General features: G+C 46.4%; 1 protein-coding gene across 1 annotated transcript in view; it reads right to left on the reverse strand.

The window, feature by feature from the left end:
• SORBS1 (sorbin and SH3 domain containing 1) overlaps positions 1-22,816 on the reverse strand; it is a 204,791-nt gene that overhangs the window by 127,767 nt on the left and 54,208 nt on the right. The window contains exons 3-6 of the mRNA XM_011999903.1: positions 12,678-12,732; positions 9,020-9,085; positions 6,147-6,242; positions 3,983-4,111 (exon numbers count right to left, since the gene is read on the reverse strand). Of these exons, the coding sequence (XP_011855293.1) occupies positions 3,983-4,111; positions 6,147-6,242; positions 9,020-9,085; positions 12,678-12,687 (301 nt within the window). The 5' untranslated portion in view covers positions 12,688-12,732. The remainder of the gene's footprint in view (positions 1-3,982; positions 4,112-6,146; positions 6,243-9,019; positions 9,086-12,677; positions 12,733-22,816) is intronic.

The raw sequence follows: 22,816 nt of genomic DNA on the forward strand, positions 1-22,816 counted from the left end.
AAAAAAAAAAAAGAGCTCATTTAATCTCAACAACTCTGTTATGGTCATCTCCAATTTATAAATAAGGCAACTGAAGCCCTGTAAGGTGGAGTAATTTGTCCATATCACAAAGACAGTAAGTGGCAGTGCTCAGCCTCAGTAGAGAACTGTGTGAAACCAAAACTATATCAACTCTCCCAGGTGAGGGGGTTGGGACAAGGACTAGAAATAGGGGGCACTGCTGAAATGTGGGTATCAGAGGGCCAGGTAGGGACTAAAGCTTCCAGTCCAGGCAAATAATCAGCAACCTGGACACCTATAGGCATTGAAGAAGGTAGCAAACAGGGAGCAAGTCAGTGAGGAAGCAGAGAGAGCAGCTGGGGGACAAATGCTGTCCCTGGTGAGAAAGGAGGGAGCCAGACGCCATCTGACATTAGCTATCTGCAAAGGCATTGGGAGTAGGAAGCAATCCTTGGCAAGAGCCATCCACCGCCTCACACTTGGGCTCCCAGTCCAGACTGGGCATGGCTGTCTGCAAATACTGCTGAAAACTGTTATAATGAAGCCAGGGAAGGCCCAGGAGCTCCCAGGCCCCAGGATGGGATAATAGACTGATACAGGCCAGCAAGTTGTCAATCTGGAGGTTGACATGGACACTGTTAGAGTCAAGAGCCAGCAGGATGCTAGCCAATAGGTAGCATAGTAAGGGGACAAGATTTCCATTCCTGAATTGTCTATATTCACATTCTCTCTTTTTTTTTTTTTCTTTTTGAGATAGAATCGTGCTCTGTCTTCCAGGTTGGAGTGCAGTGGCGTGATCTCACTCACTGCAACTTTGCCTCCTAGGTTCAAGCAATTCTTCTGCCTCAGCCTCCCAAGTAGCTGGGATTACAGGCATGCACCACCATGCTTGGCTGATTTTTGTATTTTTAGTAGAGATGGGGTTTCACCATGTTGGCCAGGCTGGTCTTGAACTTCTGACCTCAAGTGATCCGCCCACCTCAGCCTCCCAAAGTGCTGGGATTACAGGTGTGAGCCACTGTGCCCAGCTTACTGACATCCTCTTTTAAGCCCACTCCCCAGTGTTAACCCATTCTAGCCTGCTTCGTACGCATCAATGAGCATGTGGGGTTTTTTTGTTTCCTCTACTCAAACCCAGCTTGTTCCTTTTCATACAAACTGCCCTCCTGTACCATCTTAAATTTATCACCAATCAAAAGGATTCCATTTGTGTCAGGCTAACTTCCAAACTTCCTAAGGTCACAGAGCATTCTGGAGCTAGTAAGGCTTGGAAAGCATCTGGCCCAAGTTCCTCATACTTGATATAAGCTCAAAGACACTAGGACTTAACCACAGCCCGAAAGCAAGATGGCTGACTACAAGTCCACACCTGACTCCTGTTGCAACATACTGCCTTTTGCCCTCACCTAATGCACCTAGAATTGCTCTCTTTTCCTCCTTTCTCATCACAATTCCAAGTGACTAACTCAGCACCTGGCACATAGATAATGCTGAATGAATGTATGCTTATTCGGATTCGATGATCTCAATTTACAAAGATGAACTCACTGTAAGGTGTGAATGACTGATAGCTATCCCTTAATTCTTCCGAGTATAGTATTTGCATTTTAAAACAATCTGGTGATGGTTTGGTGAAAAAGATTTGGTGAAGTTTCTTTTCACCACATTAGTTGGTAGAAATTTGTGAGACACAAACGTATTTTGGGACACGAGAGTGTTTCCAAAAGTGCCTCAAATCCACACACAGGGCCGGGCAGGGTGGTTCACACCTGTAATCCCAGCACTTTGCCAGGCCGAGGCAGGTGAATCACTTGAGCCTACAAGTTCAACACCAGCCTGGGCAACATGGAGAAACTCTGTCTCTACAAAAAATATAAAAATTAGCCAAGTGTGGTGGCGTGCACCTCAGCTACTTGGGAGGCTGAGGTGGGAGGACAGATTGAGCCTGGGAGGTCGAGGCTGCAGCGAGCAATGATTGCATCACTGTACTCCAGGCTGGGCAACAGAGTGAGACCCTGTCAAAAAAACAAAAGAAAAGAAAAGAAAAAACAAATCCACACAAGGTACTGGTAGCACAGGCGTGCACCTGGTAGGCATATTTGTGTTCTGCGTCAATGCCATACTGTAACCACTAGAGGGAGCTCCAGGCTCCCTCTCCACCACCTCCATTTACTGCCAGAGGATGGGACAGCCGGTTTGTAAGGTCATTTGACTGCACATAAGGCCTTTCTCTTTGCATCATCCCTTAGGATTCTCTTTTCTCCAAACGTTCTCTAGCTTGGGAGCTGGGACTTCCCAGTTAGGCTTGGAGAGGCTGGATGAGGTTAGCCTTAGAATAAAATAACTTTGCCTTCTCTCCTCAACCCCACCTTTCCAGTGGGTTAGGAATCAGGGCTGGACTCAGGGATGCAGGACCAAGAAGCTACTCTGTTGACTTTCAGGGCTGTGGGCTGCTCGGGCCTGCTGTCAGTCTAAGGATAAAGAAGCCCTCACAGGGACCAACATCACCAGAAAGGGGTTTGTGCTCAAACCCTAGCCTGGCCTCATCCGCCAGCATGTGACCCAGCACCTGTTATGGGTGGCTGGGCAGGAAGAAAGTCAGCTTCCAGGATGCTAGGTCTGGCCATTTCCATCCTACATATCATATCTGTCTTATCACAACACACCACTCTCGCTGCCCCAGAGGGATCTGTGTACCCTACTGCCTATCTTCTCTGGTCCCAAGGGAGTGGTCCTCCCCTCCATTCAATTTCTCCCTCCCTTTCCTTCAAGAAAGCAAGCTCCCGTCCCCTACAGCAGCAGCTCTCAGATGCGGTCCTTGCACTAGCTGCATCAGCATGACCTAAGAACCTGTCAGAAACGCGAACCTTCAGACCCTATCTCAGACCTGCAAGCGGGAACCCTACATTCTACAACTCCAGGCTGGGGCCCAGCAACCTACCTTTTTACTCCAAGTGATTCTGATGCAGCTAAAGCGTGAAAGCCACTGCCCTACAGAGTGGAGAGGTGCTGTCTCACCCTAAACTAACTGTGCCTGATCTCAAAGTCAGCGTTTGCCAACTCCCAGAATACTTGGGCTGTGCAAAGTCGTCTCTGGAGAGGCCAAAATAATCTAATGATAATCAAATAGCAGCTAACATCTAACAGTCTATTCCATGCCACCAGGCATGGTACACAGCACTTCATACACTTCTTCCTCACAATAATCCTATGAGGCAGGTGCTATTATCCACCCCATTCTACAGTTCATTAGGGTTGAGAGAGAGTGAATAACTTGACCAAAGTCGCACAGCCGACAGGTGGTGGGGGCAGGGTGTGCACAGAGATCTGTCGGGTTCTGAAGTCCCAATTCTAAAACTCAATACCTCAGATTTCCCAAGTGATGGGTTAAGGTGGGGAGATGGGCTTCATGTGGCTTCTTTGATCTCCCTTTGTTCCTAGTTTACACTGGGCCTTTGAACTACTCTCCTGATCCTGCTCCTGCAGCTGGCTGGTGATCATCTCAGGCCTGAGCCCTGCCCACCTCTGCTTTTCCGGGAGCAAGGTCATCGAGTCATCCACACTTCTCAGTCTCCCCTAGCTGCACCTCCAGCCCAGCCTGGACAGGTCACAGTGAACCTCTAGGAAGCAGGGATGAGCTCTAAGAAGCCCAACCTCTAGCCCATCCCACTGCTTATCCCCTATGCCCTAAGCTATTTCAGTCTGCTTGAGTGCAGTCTGCAGAGTACTGGCTCTTGTCACAGGATGACCTGCTCAGTCAAAGCTAACATAAAGTGGTGGTTATTGCGGTGCCTTCACCCGCAGCACATGACTGTCAGTTTGAAGCTTTGACCACTACCCATCCAAAGGAGCTGACTGTCCCAGGGGTCCCTAAGAGAACCCAGAGTTATCTGATGAACTCACACCCTCCTGAGCAAAAACACCAGAGCCTCCTCCCGCCCTTCCCACGTGGCTCTGAACATCTTCCCCAGCCTCAGCGCACCTGGTTTGCTTTCGTGTTGCGGGGTTTCCTGAGGGCTCACAGGGCTACTGCTTGGGGTTTCCCTGTAGGAAGACGAGGCCCGGAGAGTCACCGCTCCCTTCCCAGTGCAGATTTTTGTAGGATCCATGTCTGAAAAGAAAAGGTCCAAAATTGAAGACTGAATCCAAGACTCCTGAAGGATTAAAGGACAGTTGGTTAGCAAATTGTTACAGCTGGGGAATGAGATGAACCCGGTTACAGCCACGCGAAGTCTTTGAACACTTGTGGTCAATGAAATTAATCTGTGGGTGGTGGAGAGGGGCAAGTTTTCAGAGGTTTACTGTGCATCAGGAAGTTAGGGGAACATGGCGGCAATGGTGAGTTCTGAGTAAATGGATGAGTTATAATATCAGCTGAAAACATTTCAAAATGAAAGCAGGTTTATTCCTTTTATTAAATGAAGTTTAGGTTGGTGAGCAGACTTCTGACCAGTTAGTAAGGCACAGTTCAAGAAAGAGTTTATGAAAGATGTTTCAAGCTTCCAGACCATTCTTCTCATCGAAGACCAAGTTGGCAACTAAGGAAGTTGCGGGGGGGTGCGGGGGCAGTTTCATGGAGAACAACTACTCCTTGCAGTTTTCCAGTGGGAAAAGGAAAAGCAAATCTCCTTGGATTAGCAAGTCAAGACTCCCAAAATGCTGAGACAGAAGGATATGCTACCTGGCAAGAAAGCTCATGAGTGACAGCCTCACTTTTCAAACATAACAAAGAAAACGCACAGCAACAAAAACGACCTGGAAGGCTAAATCCTTCAATGAGCAGTGTCCACCGAGCCTCAGCTGTCTTCACAGGGTCCTGGTGTCTCCTACAGTTTCACTAGGGCCTAATAACAGACGCGGGTCAACTTCGAGAGTTTCCTTGAGAAAGATTTCAAAATACGCTTCAAAAGATCTGAATGCCATCCTGCAGGAAATCAGTCACGGAGGCAGGGAACCGGGGCAGACCACACAGTTCTGGGAGGCACACGCACGGAGTGTTTCTTTTTGTGCAGCTGAGCTATGCAGAACGCCACAGTTTTGTTTCGTTTTCAGACTGCTCACAGCCTAGATCCCTGACCTAAAATTGTCACAATTAGGATTACAGGTTGATGTTCAGGGTGTGCGTTTGGGCAGGATGTGAGTTCAGACACCCGACTCATCCCCATTCCTGTCCGAGGGCAGAGAGAAGCAAAGCCTCTTCCCTCCTTGCTTTCCACACCAGCAGCCCACTTCCAACAACTCAGGGAGAATGATCATTAACGTTAGACAAGAGAATGGACCTGCCTCGTCAGCACCTCTTGTATTGAACGCAATGCACAAAACGCACAATGTGTGGCAGGGCAAGTGTCAGCCTTGGAGAGCATCTGACTTATCCAACTCTATCAAGAGGCTAAGTGACTGATGTCACCAAACTATTGGGAAAACTGGTTCACAGTCACTTCAAAAGGATGAGGGGCACACTGATGGATGCAGCCCATCCATAGGTTCCTGGACACACAGCCCAGTTACTTCTGAAAGCACCATTGGATAAAGTACTGTGTAGGCCTCGTGTGTCCCACTTTGTACAGAAGGAAGCGATGAGCCGGAGCTGACATCTGAACCGTACTCCCCCACCCCCTGGAGGGGAGAGGCAGGAAGGGGCTGCAGGTAAAATTGGGGAAGGCACAGGGGATGCTCTGGGATGGCCCGGTGAGCATCAGAGGCAAGTCTAGGTTGGGCACCTAAGGCAGCTGCTTCAAATTCAGTCGTTCAGAGGTTCTCTGTGACACCAGGTTAATTCTCAGGGAGACTGCAGTTTTTGCTAAAGTACTGGGAGTTGGAAACCTCTAGGGAGAGCCTAGGATGTCCATGCACCTCAGACTCGTCCCAAAGGGAAAGCTGAGCCTCCAGACTGACCCTTCTCCTAAAGAAAAGAGGGGCGAGCCCTCTGTCCTCAGTTCTTCCCCACATTCGCTGGCTCCCAGGAAAACGCACACAGACATTCACGTACGCAGAGGAAGTAAGGAAGCAAGCTGAGGAAGTGAGATGGAACGCCTACTAAACATGCAACGATTCAGCTCAAAGTGCGTGTTAGAAGAAAAGAAGAAAGGAAAACCATGCCATGATCCGCTCACAATTACAGAAAATAAACCGACCCAAGGAGATACCTGTAGGGAGAACTAGGCCTGGGGCGTTTTTCACTGTCTTCACAGGAATGATTTTAACAGCAGAAATAGAGCGTGCACGTAAAGGGTCGGCAGTTGCTGAAAACACAAAAGGGTAAATGGTGCATCCAGAAAGAACATTTGGGAAACACTCAGGCAGTTGAGGAACTGGGCAGGGACAATAGGAGGAAGTCGCCCACACAACAAGAACAATACAAAGGGCAGTAGATGCAGTAATTAAAAATAACCTGCTTTCTCTCTTTAGAGTTCTAGGCCAAGACAACAGACCCCTCCCCTCCAACCATCACCCAAATACAGCTGGTCAGTGTTGATCGGTGCCTCCTGCCACACCAGGAGCTTGCCAAGGCTCTGGACAAAGATTTACGGAGGCACACAGATGGCCTGGCAAACAGAGGAAGGGGAGAGCACTCAGGGTCCACAGGGCCTCCTGGGAGCATGCTGGGGAGGGGGTTCTGAGGAGGAGGGCGGTGGCCCATGGGCTGCAGATGAGTGCAAGAACGAAGGAACAAGATCGTGAGTTGCCTGGTCCCTTCAGCCATCAGAGCTACTTCCGCCATAGCATAACTTCTGGGGTCTTGTGCCTGCTCCGACAATTGTAGCCCTCTGGCCCCAAGCAAATCAGAACCTCCATCTGTTAAACAGCAGATGGCCTTGCTCAAACCCACCCTTTCCTGGTCAGGAGGTGCCAAGTGTCCAAGTGCATATGTAGTCTCTGGGGCAGCACCCAAGTGCACAGTCCAGGACCCCGATACCCGGCTGAGCTAAGACAGAGCAGGGATGCCTGCCTGGGACACAGTGAAGGCCACCGCTCAAACATCCTGGGTGCTCAAACTTATCTATCGGCAGGGTCTCTGGGCTCCCTGCCTGCCCAGATTCTGTAATCTCATGGTAGGCACGTCCCCTAACTCTCCTTACACTGAGCCTGTTGTGAGGCCTCCCCTCATCCTCTCCTTTAAGGGCAGCACATAAAGAGGGATGGGAGCTCTGTGTGAAGGTGCCAGAGTCAACTGTGGCCGCATATCTACAGAAACACAGCGGGTGGGGCTGTCTGGGAACAAGACCACCACTGCAGAGTCAGCACTGGTGAGCCTGTCAAGGCAACAGAAGGGAGGCATGTCGGCCAGGGACAGTGCGCCTTCCAGTCCATCCTGCTGTCAGCTCACCTCCTGAGGCATGAGGCAGTCACACGGCGCCTGGTCATTAATGACTAGGTTGCTAACGATGCTACTGCATGGATTAAGACACACATGTGCTCTCACAGCATCTTCCTGTCTGCTCCACCTGGGAGATGGGCTTGGGGGAGACTTTTGTAACCATTTTCAGAGGAAGAAGCAAGAGGCTCAGCGAACTGCTCAGGCTCATTCAGTTCTCAAGCAGAGAGGCTGAGACTGGAGCTCGGCTATCCCAGCTCTGGTTCAGTGACCTCAGGCCACTCTGATGCCCTTCAGGTCACCCCTGCCTGCTTGTTTGCAGACAAAGGTGAGTCTCACCAAGGAGAGAATGGGACCCACTCCACCTGCCACCCTCCCCCACATGCCTTAAGTCTCTTGTATAAATGAGTGCACATGGATGGGGTCGATGACTCCACAGGTTTTAAACTAATAGGGCCCCCACCCCTCTCCATGCTCCTCACTGGATGCTAAACACACGCCTGCAGCCACTCCACAGGCACTGCCCCTCAGAGTTCCCTAAGTGCAACTTGGTCGAGACTGTCCAGGGCCCCACACCATGGGTGCAGACGGGCGACCAGGCAGGGAGGCAAGAACAGGAGCATGGCAGGTCCCCTCCGGCCACCAAGGAACACACCTCCACACCACCTGGGCCCTGTACCCCAGCCCCTCCTAGTCTCTGGACATACCCTCTACGGCTGGTTCCTCTTAGTTCACACTTTGCCTTGTCTTAAAAGAAACACTCTGTTGACCCAGATGGAAATTACACAGATCAAAATGCCAAATTGTTTGAAATTATTCTTTGAGATGCATCTTGACTCAAATGCCCAATGCGAGTATTCTGGCTCTTCCTCTTGTATACCATAAAATTTAGCTGGATGAGCATTCATTCCAATTCTGAATTTGAAGCAGAAATAAATATGGCAGAGCATAAATTCCCTCATCTTGTAGATAAGGGAACCCACACCCACAAAGATAAAGGGCCTCTCAAGATGTCCTGTTCATGGTGGCAGAGCTGGGACTTGAACCCATGCCTTGTCATTCCAGCTTGAGGGTCCATCACACCACTCAGTAAAAGTGGCACCGCGAGCCCCGTAGCCAGGCTATCTGCACAGCCACACTGAGGTCAGGATGAAAGTCTCCAGGCCAAGCAGGACCTCAAAGGTCATTCATCACATCCATCATTCATTTCACATTTAAATCTTTTATCCTAAAATTTTTAAAAACTGAAACTATGACAGGATGTGCATTAAATTAATGCCACCGAAATAATTTATTTTAATGATTTAGGCTCTTACCTTAGGGTCAGGACTGTGAACACATCACTGTTTATTATAGGTGAAGGTGAAAGGCTGAGCAAGGGATATTTCAAGCTGATAAATGCCATCTGTACCAGGCATGAAGTATGCATTGGTCCATGTGCCTGATCTGTCATTCACAGCATCCTTGTGTGCTAGGGATAGTTTTTAATACCTCACAGTGGGAAAATGGCAGCCTCAGACTCCCGAAATGCAAGAACAGGCTCCAGGTCTCAGCAAATCAGTGTAGGGAACAGGTCCCCAGTTTAGGGCTTGGTTAGGCCAATGGTGTTCACACCAGGCAGATGGGATGGCCCCGGCCTGACATACTCCACACCTTTAGAAATGCTTTCCAGTACCAATCCAGACTTCTCTCCAAGAACCTTACCTTTGTCTTGACCATTGCTGCCAGGTGCCAAGCCATTCACCACAGCTTTGGAACCACCATCACATTCTGCAAGAAAGAAAGAGAGCATGAAGTTTGTGAGTAAACTGCCCCAGCACTTACTGAGTCCTGCATGGCAGAAGGTGCTGGGGTCAGAGTCAGGAGGAAGCAGAGGGGTCCTGCCCAGATACCTTCAGACCTCTAGGCCTCGGTTCCTAAGAGGCCCTCTGCCGAGAATGCCTCATCCTCCCTTCTCACCTGATGGAAATTCCACGCATCCCTGGGGCTCCCCTCAGATGTCATGTCCTCTGGGTTGGCTGAGACTTTCCTGAGTTCTGCTCAGTCACAGAAGCTGAGACCAACCCTGCTCACCTGCAGCCTAAGCCCCACCCAGGTCCCCATCCCAAAATAGATAGAGGCAGGCCGAGGAAGGCAGGCCGGCAGGCCGGCAGGCCCTGTCGCCCTGGGACATGTGTGCTTGGAGGAACCCCTCCAAGCCCAGAGTTAACCAAGCTACAAACATAATCACGACTAGCTATGGGTTTTTAAACACTGACTTGCCCAGGTCTGAGGATCTATGCTTAGCACTGCATAATTAGCATCTCATTTTATCCTTAAGACCCAGACCTCCAGAACTAGGAGTTAGGAATGCCTATGTTATAGATAAGAAAATTGAGGCAGAGAGGATTCCAGGCCTGCCCAAGATCACTAAGCTGAAATTTGAACTCTGGTCTGCCCATCTCACAGCTCATCTTCTTCCTCCCCAAATGGGATAAACATTTGGGTTTCCTGATATATACATACATACATATGTACACACATATATTCTATTTCTCCAAATGCTGGGACTGAAGCTTAGTCCCACACCCCTGTAATTCATTAGGCTGAGACCTAAGTCACCTTACCTAGGCCCTTAACAATCAGCCTCCCAAAATGGGAGTCACCTGCTATAAGCCACACTGACAGGCCAGTCTGGATGCTGCCAGTGGCCATACACGAGCAGGGCCACTGCCCCACCCGGTGCCTGGACTTCCCCATGCTGGCCTCACAGGCTGTGGCCTGTTAATTGCCCACACCCACCTATAGGTGAAGGCTAATTCTTCTAGATGTCAGAGTCTTCCTTGAGCTGTGATTTCTGAGATAGGTGGAAGAAGGGTGCTGGTGAGAAGGCCAGAAATCCAAGCACCTGCTCTAGTTCCTTCTGTGATTGTAGGCCTTGCTCCAGGCCTCCCCAGGCTAGTGTGGGGCAGCCTCTGAGCTACCAGCAGGCCCAGCCCCATGTTCTTCCTTTCTTTTAATTACATGTAACAACCCAACTTGAAATTTTGGAAAGGTATTTAAAAATTAGTAACTCCATCTCCCGAAACTCAAACCTCTGCAGCACAATGTTGGTGTCCAGCTTCCTGAGTTTGATTCAGCCACAGCACACACTAGGTGAGTGATCCCAGCCATATTATTGACCCCTCAGGGCCTCAGTTTTCCCATCTGTGTAATGAGGGTGGCAAACCACGCCCCACCTGTGAGGGTTTTCCAGGAGAATGTAACAAGATCACACAGGTAAAGCACTTCACCTGGTGACTAGCAGCCCAGCCCAAACTTGGAATAAAAAGAATCCACCATTTTTACACTGCTCTTTCCACTAGCAATTAAAACAAATATTTCCCATGTAGCTACTTTTCTCCTAATGACCATTTTAATAGCGGCGTAATATTCCATCAAGTAAATACACATAACGTACTTACTCGTACCCCCCACTTCATGTGGGTGATATTTTTGTTTCCTTGGAATTAAGATAGAAATTCCCAAGAGTGGGATCATCGGGTCAAAGGCTCCAGAGTTTCTGAACTCTTCCTAGGCAATGCCTCCTTCCAATCCCCCACGTTGAGAGACAGATTCTGGGGAGAAGTCTCCTGGGCTTTTCCACACCCATACCCTTCTTCCAGGCCTCTCCCTTCCTCCTTCTCTGGCCCTTAATGCCAAGAGGAGTAAACCAAAGTTAGGCCAGTTCTGCCACTGGACGAGAAAGTAGCTTTAGGCTACAGAGAAAAAGTTTAAAACAAAATAAAGCCAAACACCATGGCCTATTTTAAATGACAACAAAAGCAAAAAGCCAAAGAGACAAAAATGAGTTATGAAGCAGGAGCTCCTGGCAGTACCTGAGCCTGCTTAGAGCGGAAAAGGTGCACGGCCTCTTCGCACACAGCAAAAGCACTCAAGGAATTGCTGAGAAGCCAAGTCCCCGGCTTTGCAGGGAGGAACTCTGAACTCATAACAGTACGAGCCCAAAGATGAAGCCCTTGCCATGCCTTGGACACAGAGCCCAGCACTTTAAAAGCACTGCCTCAGGCCAGGCACGGTGGTGGAGAGGGGCAGATCACCTGAGGTCAGGAGTTCGAGACCAGCCTGGTCAACACGGTGAAACCCCGTCTCTATTAAAAATACAAAAAAATTAGCCAGGCGTGGTGGTGGGCACCCGTAATCCCAGCTACTCAGGAGGCTGAGGCAGGAAAATCACTTGAACTCGGGAGGCAGAGACTGAAGTGAGCCAAGATCATGCCACTGCACTCCAGCCTGGATGACAGAGCGAGACTCGTCTCAAAAAAAATAAATAAAAGCATTGCCTCACTTAATCCTCACTAAATCCCAGTGAACTAGGGCTTTTATTATGTCCATTTTGCAGAGGAAAATGCAGAGAAGGGTCCACCACAGGCCCAAGACTATGCAGCCAGTAAGCAAAGAGGTCAGGGTGTGGGCCTCAGCTATTCCACCCAGAGCCTTCCTAGGTCTTAACTACATACTGTCCTGCTCAGAACTTGGCTAAAAGGATATTGTATACAAATAAATGGAAAAGGGTGATTTTTAATCCACAAAGGTCACTGACAACACTCACGAAATACTGCAGGATTGGGAGACCCCCAAATGAGATATCCACATGGTCATATTCCCACCCCACAGCCTGCCCCACCTGTAGGTCTCAGGAGGCTCCAGGGCATGCTCAGTAGCCAAGGTGGGGCTTAATCTCCAGATGGAAACTTCTCTGCTCCAATTCTGGGTTGGAAAGCTGACAGCTCTTGGCTGCATGATGAGCAGGGATCTGTTCCCATCTCTGTCTTCCCTAACCCACGTTTTCTACCTCAGCTCAAAACTAAAAATACTCAAAACTGATTATTTCTTTAGGTCTTGACTTTTACTACCAAAGGCAAAGCAAAAGAGAGAGCAGCCTGCTCTACTAGCCTGGATGAAAGAAGCATTAGATTAGTTCACATCCTGGGGCAATTATGGCCACTCAGTTTACTTTTGCTGCAGTCACTCAGATTAAGAAATGCCATGGAGGTGTACACATATGTCACATTTTATCAAATTGTATACTTAAAATATCTGTGGTTTATAGTATGCCAGTTACATCTCAATAAAGAGAGGGCTAATGTGCATGTAAAGTGTATAGCACAGTTCTTTGGCAATAGTAGTAGGCACTCAAAAAATCATTAACCATGAAGGTGATGATAGTCATGATGACAACTTATGACAAAGCTTTGGCATTCACCCAGTTTGCAAAAAATAAAAAATATAATGCCAGAGTGGGGCCTTCGGGGTGCGTGGGAAATCTGGGTAAACGGCCCAGTCTGGTAGATGAGAGAAAGATGAGTTTAAAATGACTTACCAGAGCTCATGGTGGTGGCAGGACAAGTCGTCTGCAACTGGGGCTCTGAACTGCTCTGTAGAAAAACAAACACCACACAATGCAATTGATGAATGGCAGGTTCGCGATAAATCCCAATGGTTAGTATTAAAAATGCAAACACTGTAACCCTTGATAAAACAGAGCTGAACCAGGAGTCACCTGGCCAGGCTTCTGGTTCATGGTCACCCACATATTACTGTGACCTTGGGCACATCACTCAACCTCACTGGTTTCAGTTTTGTTGCCCATACTTGATGCTAATGTTATCCGAGATCCCTTTCAGCTCTAACATTCTATAAAAAAACCTCAAGCTACATGAGTGCACGTGGTTTAAAGAGAGGGTAAAGGAAAGGGAAAAAACACATTTTAAGAGAAAGAGGTAAAATCACGACACAAACTGATTTGAGAACTTACTGATCATACTGAATGCTTATACATAGCTTACTATGCACAAGGAAATGTTCTAAATGCTTTAAATATATTAATGCATTTGACCTCACAACCCTAGGAGGTAAGCACTAATATCATGTTAGTTTACACAGATGAGGAAACCGAGACACAGACAGATGAAGCTGTGTGCTTGCCGCAGTGGAGGAGCTGATACTGGAACCCAGACAGCCTGACTTTCTGGCCCACATTCCTATGCACTGTGCTCTACCACCTGGAGGTGGGAACCAATATCTGATGTTCAAATAGATAACCCCTTAATTTAGTAGGGTCTCAAAGAAAGCTTAAATTGTACTGACAATGCCCTAATATATATCTAGATCTTTTACTGAGTTATAGTTTGCATACAACCGAATATATCCATTTTAATTTTACAATTCGATGAGTTTTGACAAATATATACATCCTATAACCACCACTGCAATCACAATATACAGCCTTTCCATCACCCCAAAAAGTTCCCATGTGTATCTCTACAGCCAAGTACCATCTCGGGTCCCTGTTAACAACTGATCTGCTTTCTGTTACTATTGTTTTACCTTTTCCAGGATTTTATATAAATGGTATCATAGTATAGGTAATTCTTTGCGTCTGGCTTCTCTTGTTTAGCATAACACTTCTGAAAAGCGACTGGTTAGAGATGGCTGGGTCAGTTTCTGGACTCTTCTATTTCAGTGAGCTGTCTTTATCTAATAACTCACTGTCTTGATTACTATAGTTTTACATAGCCTTGAAATCAGGCAATGTGAGTGATAGAGTTTGGATATTTGTCCCTGCCCAAATCTCATGTTAAAATGTAATCCCCGATGTTGGAGGTGGGCCTGGTGGGAGGTGTTTGAATCATGGGGGTGGATCCCTCATGGCCTGGTGCTATCTTTGCAATAGCGAGTTCTCACAAGACCTGGTCATTTAAAAGTATGTGGCACCTCCCCCACCCTTACTTATGCTCTTGTCGTGTGACACTCCTGCTCCCCCTTTGCCTTGCACCATGATGGGAAGCTTCCTGAGGCTTCCCAGAAGCCGAGCAGATGCCAGCACCATGCTTCCCGTACAGCTAGCTTACAGAACTGTGAGCCAATTAAACCTCTTTTCTTTATAAATGACCCAGTATCTGGTATTTCTTTACAGCTGTGCAAGAATGGCCTAATACAGTGAGTCTTCCAACTTGAGTTTTTTTTCCAAAATCATTTTGGCTATTTCAGGTCCTTTGCATTTTCATATAAAGTTTAAAACCACCTTATCAATTTCCACCAAAAAAAGTCTGTTCAGATTTTAACTGGAATCGTGTTGAATCTGTGAAAAACTAACATTTTTAACAATATCGAGTCTTCCAGTTCATGAGTATGACCTATCTCTCCCTTTATCCAGGTCTTCTTTAATTTCTCTTGGTAATGTTTTATAGTTTTTTCAAAGTACAAGTCTTGTACATACTTCAACTAATAAAGTCTTACTGAACACATCTGAAGGTCACACAATCTGAAAAACAAGTCCTTGGGATATGCAGAACCTTGATACTTCAAGTGTGGTCCACAGGCCAGCAGCATTCGCATTAGCTGGGAGCTTACTGAAAATGCAGAAGCGGCCAGGCGTGGTGAGTCATGCCTATAATTCCAGCACCTTGGAAGGCCAAGTTGGGCAGTTCACCTGAGGTCAGGAGTTCGAGACCACCCTGGGCAACATGGTGAAACCCTGTCTCTACTAAAATACAAAATCAGCTGGGTGTGGTGGTGGGTGCCTGTAATCCTAGCTACTCGGGAGGCTGAGGCTGGAGAATTGCTTGAACCTGGGAGGCGGAAGTTGCAGTGAGCCTAGTTCGTGTGTGCCACTGCACTCCAGCCTGAGTGACAGAGTGAGACTCCATCTCCAAAAAAAAAAAAAAAGTAAAGAATATGCAGAAGCTCAGACTCCATCCTGTACCTACTGAATCAGAATGGGCATTTTAACAAAATTCCAGGTGCTCTCTTTGCATTTTAAGGTGTGAGAAGCAATGATGCAGAGGAAAGCTCCCGTTCACAAATTCTGTAATAGGGATGTGAAGATACGGTATGAAGGTCTGCAAAAGGAGACATGCTTTAGCTTCTTTTTTAAAAAAAAGCTGAAGTTGGACACTGATTTCCTTTCTGGATGGTTGCTTTGCTTACTGTCCTTGTAATTAACAGAGTAGAATGCTAGGGATGAAAAGGAAATCATCCTAAGTCCATCTCTGCAGCCCAAATCAGCAGTAACTTTGCCTCTGTCACTGTCAAATACATCTGAGACTATCTATGACCTTCAGTAGCTGTCTACACAGCCAGTTTTCTAAGCTGTGGAAACATCTGTTCTTTCAATTGAGAAACACACAACCTGCTGTTATCTGTATGTCCTCATGTTTTCCGTTCCTAATTTTTTGATACCTTAGTTTGTCTCCCAGGATCAAAAGGGTTGTTGTGATACCATCCAAATGCTTTTATTTTATAAATAATTTTCATGAGCAATTGTATTATGTTAAGGTTTTTATTCCTTATTTTTTTCTTTTTTTTTTTTGAGACAGGATCTTGCACTATCACCCAGGCTGGAATGCACTGGTGTGATCACGGTTCACTACAGCCTCAACCTCCTGGGCTCAAGCAGTCCTCCCACCTCAGCCTCCCAAGTAGCTGGGACTAGTTGTGCACCACCACACGTGGCTAATTTTTAAAATTTTTATTTTTTGGAGATGGGGTCTCTCTATTGCCCAGGCTGGCCTCAACTCCTGACCTCAAGCGATCCTCCTGCCTCAGTCTCTAAAAGTGCTGGGATTACAGGTGTGAGCCACTGCACCTGGCCTTTCCTCAATTTTTAAAGCAGTATTGAAGAAATCTTCTTGATTCAACTGTGAAGCTATCTTAACTGAAACTATTTTCATTCTTTTAGGAGTCCTTTCTAGCCTCTAGATACATAAATAGCATGTACACTGCTGTAAACATGCTATCTGGACAGCTTTGTGTTCTAATTTTTAAATCAAATACTTCATGAACATTTTTCTAGGATTCTACATAGTCAGCATATCCATCATTTTAATGGCTGTATTTCATTGTAATAACACTCCATAATCCATTTACCAATTTCCTTTGTATAGCTTAATTCATCTTAATTTAAAAAACAAGTACAAAGCACACAGCATTCTTAGGCTGGAGAAGGAATGAATGGAGATGTCTTATGAACCAAACAAAAAAGGATACCTCAACTCATACATGATGAGTAATCACTGTCATATGCAGGTCGCCCTTTGCACATTTCACATTTCTCAATATAGAAACTACTAACTTCTAAGTGTCAGCCCCTCTTACTTACAAACTGACCTAAAATAGACATGGTCAGAGATAATCTTCAAAATATTTAACCATCATTTTGCCACAAATGTCTACCAACTGGAGCAGACACCAGTTGTAGCACTCTCTGGGAGGCCCCTCCCTGTGCCTGCTATTAACCATTTAATGGCTGGATGGTTAGAGGGTAGAAGGCGAATGGATCCTGGGTGTTAACAGACTACTTTGATATTTTAAGACCTAGTATGATGATAGTACGTGACAATGACAAGGCACAGGTGAGTACCAGCTCTTGCACACGAGGACTTTTTGAGTAGCAGGTTCTGTTGTGTGTTCACTCTGGCGATTAAATCTCCAGCAGTTGATACTAACAAACAAGGACATTTTAAAATAAAATTAAAAGTGCTGAGGATGAACGGGCTGATTGAAGAAAAGGAACTGCAGCAATGGCAGCAGTGCCAAGGACAGTGCCCCGTGTCCAGTCCTCCCCTGTGGTGGCAACAGCAGCAACGTCCTATCCAGACTATTCCAGGGCCTGATTCTGGCTCTGATCCCAGCCAGCTCAGCCTCCTGGAATTCCTGCCCCAGTTCTGAGTGCAGTTCTCCAACCTTCCATAAACTCCGTGAACTACCCAAGATCTTGCCAATAAATCCCTTCTCAGTTTGAGTTCACCAGAGGTGGTTTCTGGTTATCTGCCACCCAAGAACTTTGACCAGTAGAAGATGGGAGAGAGAAGTCTCCAAGATTTCATCTGAAGAGGAGAATCTTCATTCCTGTCTCCTGACATGAGGCTGACCAGATCTGAATCCCAAGTGGCTTGGCAGTGGTTGTGTCTCCACAACCTTAAGTGCTCAGAGCCTGGGAAGTGAGGATGCATCCATGAAACTACACAAACTGAGCTTGACCAGAACACTGAAAGCTTTGAAAATCATAGTCTAGTCCCTGCTGTTTATTTAGAGGTAATAAGGGTCATTACAATCAGATGAGAACTTGAGAGTTTATTTTACATAAAAAACCTCTAACACTTAATATTTATTTAAAAACTAAGCTGTAAAGAGCCTGATTTGGTTGAGTACATGATGGCATGACTTTGGAATGTCTCTTACAAGTCCCCCCTCCAAATGAGCCAGGCACCGTTGGGTAAAAGCCAAAAGGACGAACAGTGTACCATCTAGTGGCAAAATCAGACAACTACAAGTGGGCAGTTAATTCCCTTAGTGAGTTGCAGGAGCCTATGCAGTGTTACAGCTTGGGTGTGCCAGCGGGGGGTCAAACCGCCATTCCACGCTTTGAGCTGCTTGGACCTGCCGTACTTGGTCCAAGTACCACAGCATCAACACAGACATTCCATGAGAAGAACAAGATGTGAAGTGGCCAGAGTCGTTAAGAAAGCATCCAGATAATTAATCTTTCCATATTGTCCACCTACCCCGCCAATTCCAGGACCCTATACTAAGACAAGTTTTGATGACACAAAGTGATGAATTACTAAAAAGTCAAATTTATACTCATGCTTCCAGCTGAAAAACAATCAACTAAATATGGGTTGGTTACTGGGAAAGGAAAGAAGGTCCTTATATGGATACTTTAGGGATATATGACTAGGGAGAAATTGAGTATGTCTGTAAAAATGAATTCAAGGTCCTGCAAAGGTTCTTGGAAAACAAAGAGCCTTTAAATCTCCCAGCCAGCATGCTCCAGCTTCTCCTATGCTCTATGGTGTTTTGCCTCCATAGCTCCCCCATCCCCAACAATAGATTGTAAATATCTGGAAAGGAAAAACTACATCATCCTCAGCACTGGGCATGCAGGAGGTGCTCAGTCATGGCCTTTCTTGCCCCTGTTTAACCTTCAGAACCTAACTTCAGAGTCTTACCTTCAAGATAGCCAAGAGCCTCCTTAACTCCACTGTGGCTCCTTAAAAGGGAGCCAGCTCCCGACTTGTACAAAATGCTGGTTATGCCTTAGCTTTAAAATCCAATCTTGGGCTGGGTGCAATGACTCACGCCTATAATCCCAGCACCTTGGGTGGCCGAGGTGGGAAGATCACTTGAGGTCAGCAGTTCAAGACCAGCCCGGCCAACAGGGTGAAACCCATCTCTACTAAAAATACAAAAATTAACCAGGCATGGTGGTGGACGCCTGTAGTCCCAGCTACTCTGGAGGCAGAGGCAGGAGAATCACTTGAACTTGGGAGGCGGAGGTTGCAGTGAGCTGAGCTCACACCACTGCACTCCAAACTGGGTGACAGAACAAGACTCTGTCTCCAAAAAAAAAAAAAAAAGAAAACCCAGTCTGATACTGGGCGCCGTGGCTCACATCTGTAATCCCAGCACTTGGGAGGCCGAGGCAGGCAGACTGCTTGAGTCTGGAGTTCAAGACCAGCCTGGGTAACATGATGGGGATGCCCTGTCTCCACCAAAAATACAAAAATTAGCCGCACATGGTGGTGCATGCCTGTAGTCCCAGCTACTCTGGAGGCTGAGGTGGGAGGGTCGCTTGGACCCAGGAGGCAGAGGTTGCAGTGGGCCAAGATCGCGTCACTGCACTCTAGCCTGGGTAACAGAGTGAGACCCTGTATTTAAAAAAAAAAAAAAAAAAATCTAATCTGGGACTTGATTTTATATATGTACAGCTACTTCCAACAGCTTGAAAAGAACAGAGACAGCGCACAGAGCCCCAGAATAAATGCTTGGCCTTATTTCTTTGTACTTTGTGGATCCACTAGCAGAGCCACATTTCTCCAATTTTTCAACAGCGCCTTCTCTTCTCAATCTCTATTAATGTCATTTCTCTTCAAATGCACCCTCTACATTATTGCAAAGGGTGCAGAAGGTTCTTCAGAAGCCAGAAAGGATAAACACTGAGTCGCTGATACTTCCTTTCAAGGGGAAGAAAGTGGGATAAACTTGACCCTGACATTAACTTCAGTCTAGAATCCCATGACACTCCTGGGAGCTCAGAACACAACAAGCACGAAGTTTCTGTAAAAAGACCAATGTTTCTGGAGAGGGAGCAATAGGAAAACACATCAGAAAGGCCATCCTCCACATCCTCTCATTTCCTCCTGGAGTCCCTCCAACTCGGTTTCCGTTCTAACCAATTATCTGAAATGGCCTTCAGAAAGGTTTCCAGTGCACATGCATGGCCAACTCCAACAGTTTCTGCACTGGTCCGGGCTTCACTGATCTTTCCACTGCATTTAAGACAGTTAACTCCTTCCTCCTCCCCACACTTTCCGGTCTTGATTTCTAAGTGTCACTGTGAACTGATTTACATTGGGCCATGAGGATCCTTCTAGAACAGGGCCGCTGCAGTTCTTCAGGAGTTTAGGGAGCCAGAGGGCCCTAAGCTGGTCTTTATTCTGTTTCAACTACATGCTCACTTCTTTAGAACCAGAAGCGTCTATGTAGGTTACCCAGCCCATTTTCCTGGTTTTCCAGCTGTGTTGGAAGGAGGCTCCATGAGCCCCCTCCAGCCACTGTGCTGGCACCCACCTATGTACTCCCCAGCTTTCACTTCAACGTGGGTCAAATTTCAACGGGGAAAAAAAATCCACAGGGCTTCTATACACTCAGAGGGGTTGGCTGGGCAGTATGGCGGGCAAGGGAAAGGCAGCAAAGCTTCCGGGAAAGAGTTTTATATCTAAAACACAGGCCTGATGATACAATTCAAAAACAATTCTTTAGTACCTACTTTGCATCCAGGAAAGTGCTTGGCCCAGTGGGGGCCAACAGGATCAGACAGGATTGCTGTCTTTGAGGCCATCACAGGGTTGTAGGGTGGCAGACATGGCCCTTTTAAATGTAACACAATGAGATAACCCTTCTGCTAGCAATCTGGCTTAAGTGTCATGGGAGCACAATGAGAGAGAGAATCAAGGAATGAGTAAATACCAAAATGTCCCAATGTTCATGGACATACCTTCTAAAATCACCTCAAATGTCACACTTTTGGAAACACTGATCTAAAAATTCAAGTCCAAATATAATGTGCCATAAGGCCCTGCAGGATCACGTCCCAGTTATTTTTCCAGTCTCATCTCCCTCACATCCTCCCATGAGTCCTAAACTGTACATGTACCATACTTGCTATTCCTACTGAATTATGATAAGAGTTCCCATTTCTAAGCCTTTAATCTTGTTGCTTCCCACTAATGCCCTTTCCCTCATCTCCCCAAATTTAAGGCCAATCCCAATAGCCAGATGCACTGGTTCAACAAAAACTAAAGGTTTTTATTTTCATCTAGTTTTTATTTTATTTTATTTTATTTTATTTTATTTTATTTTATTTTATTTTATTTTATTTTATTTTATTTTCTGTAGTTACACTGGCTGGAAATAGTTTTGGTTTTGATCCCCATATAAAGTCATGAAGATGAAGAACTCTTTTATTTTGGAGACAGAGTCTCACCTCTCATCCAGGCTGGAGTGCAGTGGCACAATCTCGGTTCACTGCAACCTCCGCCCCCCGGGTTCAAGTGAGTCTCGTGCCTCAGTCTCCCAAATAGCTGAGATTACAAGCACGTGCCACCTTGCCTAATTTTTGTATTTTTAGTAGAGATGGGGTTTCACGGCCGGGCACGGTGGCTCAAGCCTGTAATCCCAGCACTTTGGGAGGCCGAGACGGGCGGATCACGAGGTCAGGAGATCGAGACCATCCTGGCTAACACGGTGAAACCCCGTCTCTACTAAAAAAATACAAAAAATTAGCCGGGCCCAGTGGCGGGTGCCTGTAGTCCCAGCTACTTGGGAGGCTGAGGCAGGAGAATGGCATAAACCCGCGAGGCGGAGCTTGCAGTGAGCTGAGATCTGGCTACTGCACTCCAGCCTGGGTGACAGAGCGAGACTCCATCTCAAAAAAAAAAAAAAAAAGATGGGGTTTCACCATGTTGGCCAGGCTGGTCTTGAACTCCTGACCTCAAGTGATCCACCCGCCTCGGCCTCCCAAAATGCTGGGATTACAGGCATGAGCCACTGCACCTAGCCAAGAACTCATTTTAATAAGACCTATTTATGATCACAATATTCAGAAAGCCCATGCCCAAACTCCACTATCAACATCAAACTTTCGTTCCAGGTTCATGCCAGAGAAGGGGCAGATTTGGAGCTAGAACATTCACCACCAATAAATCTGCAATCATTTTAAAATACTTGAGTGGAGCCTTTAAATAAATATAAAATGTTGACTTCCATCCCAATAAGCAAATTCAGCCCCCCAAACAGTTTCAAGTCTTATAAATGCAGTATTATTTGAGCTTCAAACAACAGAATTTAGGAGATAATTTGTAATGATATATTACATTGTCTAACATATTAAAATGCATGGCTTGCAGCAAACAAAATGACGGGTTAATATCCTTAATCTAATGTAATCATACTAATTGCCAAGAAAAATATTTTTAGACACATGAAGAAATGATTCCCAGAAGACAAAATGCAAATAATAAACAAATCTATGAGAAAACGTTTACTTAACCCAACCAGTTAAAAAATATAGGCCGGGCGGGGTGGCTCACGCCTGTAATCCCACCACTTCGGGAGGCCGAGGCAGGCAGATCACGAGGTCAGGAGATGGAGACCATCTGGGCCAACACAGTGAAACCCCGTCTCTACTAAAAAAAATACAAAGAAATTAGCTGGGCGTGGTGGCGGGTGCCTGTAGTCCCAGCTACTCAGGAGGCTGAGGCAGGAGAATAGCGTGAACCTGGGAAGCAGAGCTTGCAGTTAGCCGAGATCGCACCACTGCACTCCAGCCTGGGCGACAGAGCAACACTCCATCTCAAAACAAACAAACGGACTATATATATATACACACACACACACACACATATATATATATATAAATAAAATGACTAACCATTTTTTCTACTTCTTATATTAGTCCAAAATTTTTTTAAAACTAATAATGTGGGCAAATGCAAAGACATTGGCTTTTTCCTACGCGGCCAATGACACTACATTTTTATCATTATCTTCAGCAATACACACCAAGAGCTATGCACCTCATACCCCTGTGCTTTAGGAGAATCTAGTCTAAAGAAAGAACCTTGAATGACAATAATGCTATACATACAGAGATGTTTACCATAGCTTTATTAGTAACAGTGAAAGCCTTGAAACCCTCTGGTGTTCAATAACAGAGGGGCTAATTACCTGACCACATACCCACTGGGGGGACTGTTGAACAGTTATGAGAAAAACTAACATTGACCATACAACATGGGAAAAGACTTCTCATAAGATTAGGTGACTAAAGCAGGGTATAAGTCTGTGTGACATATGTGATTACAATTTTTTTTTTTTTGAGATGGAGTCTCACTCTGTTGCCTAGGCTGAAGTGCAGTGGCACGATCTGTACTCACTGCAACCTCCACCTCCCGG

The sequence above is a fragment of the Mandrillus leucophaeus genome, unplaced genomic scaffold, assembly GCF_000951045.1.
Source record: "Mandrillus leucophaeus isolate KB7577 unplaced genomic scaffold, Mleu.le_1.0 Scaffold117, whole genome shotgun sequence".
NCBI lineage: Eukaryota > Metazoa > Chordata > Mammalia > Primates > Cercopithecidae > Mandrillus > Mandrillus leucophaeus.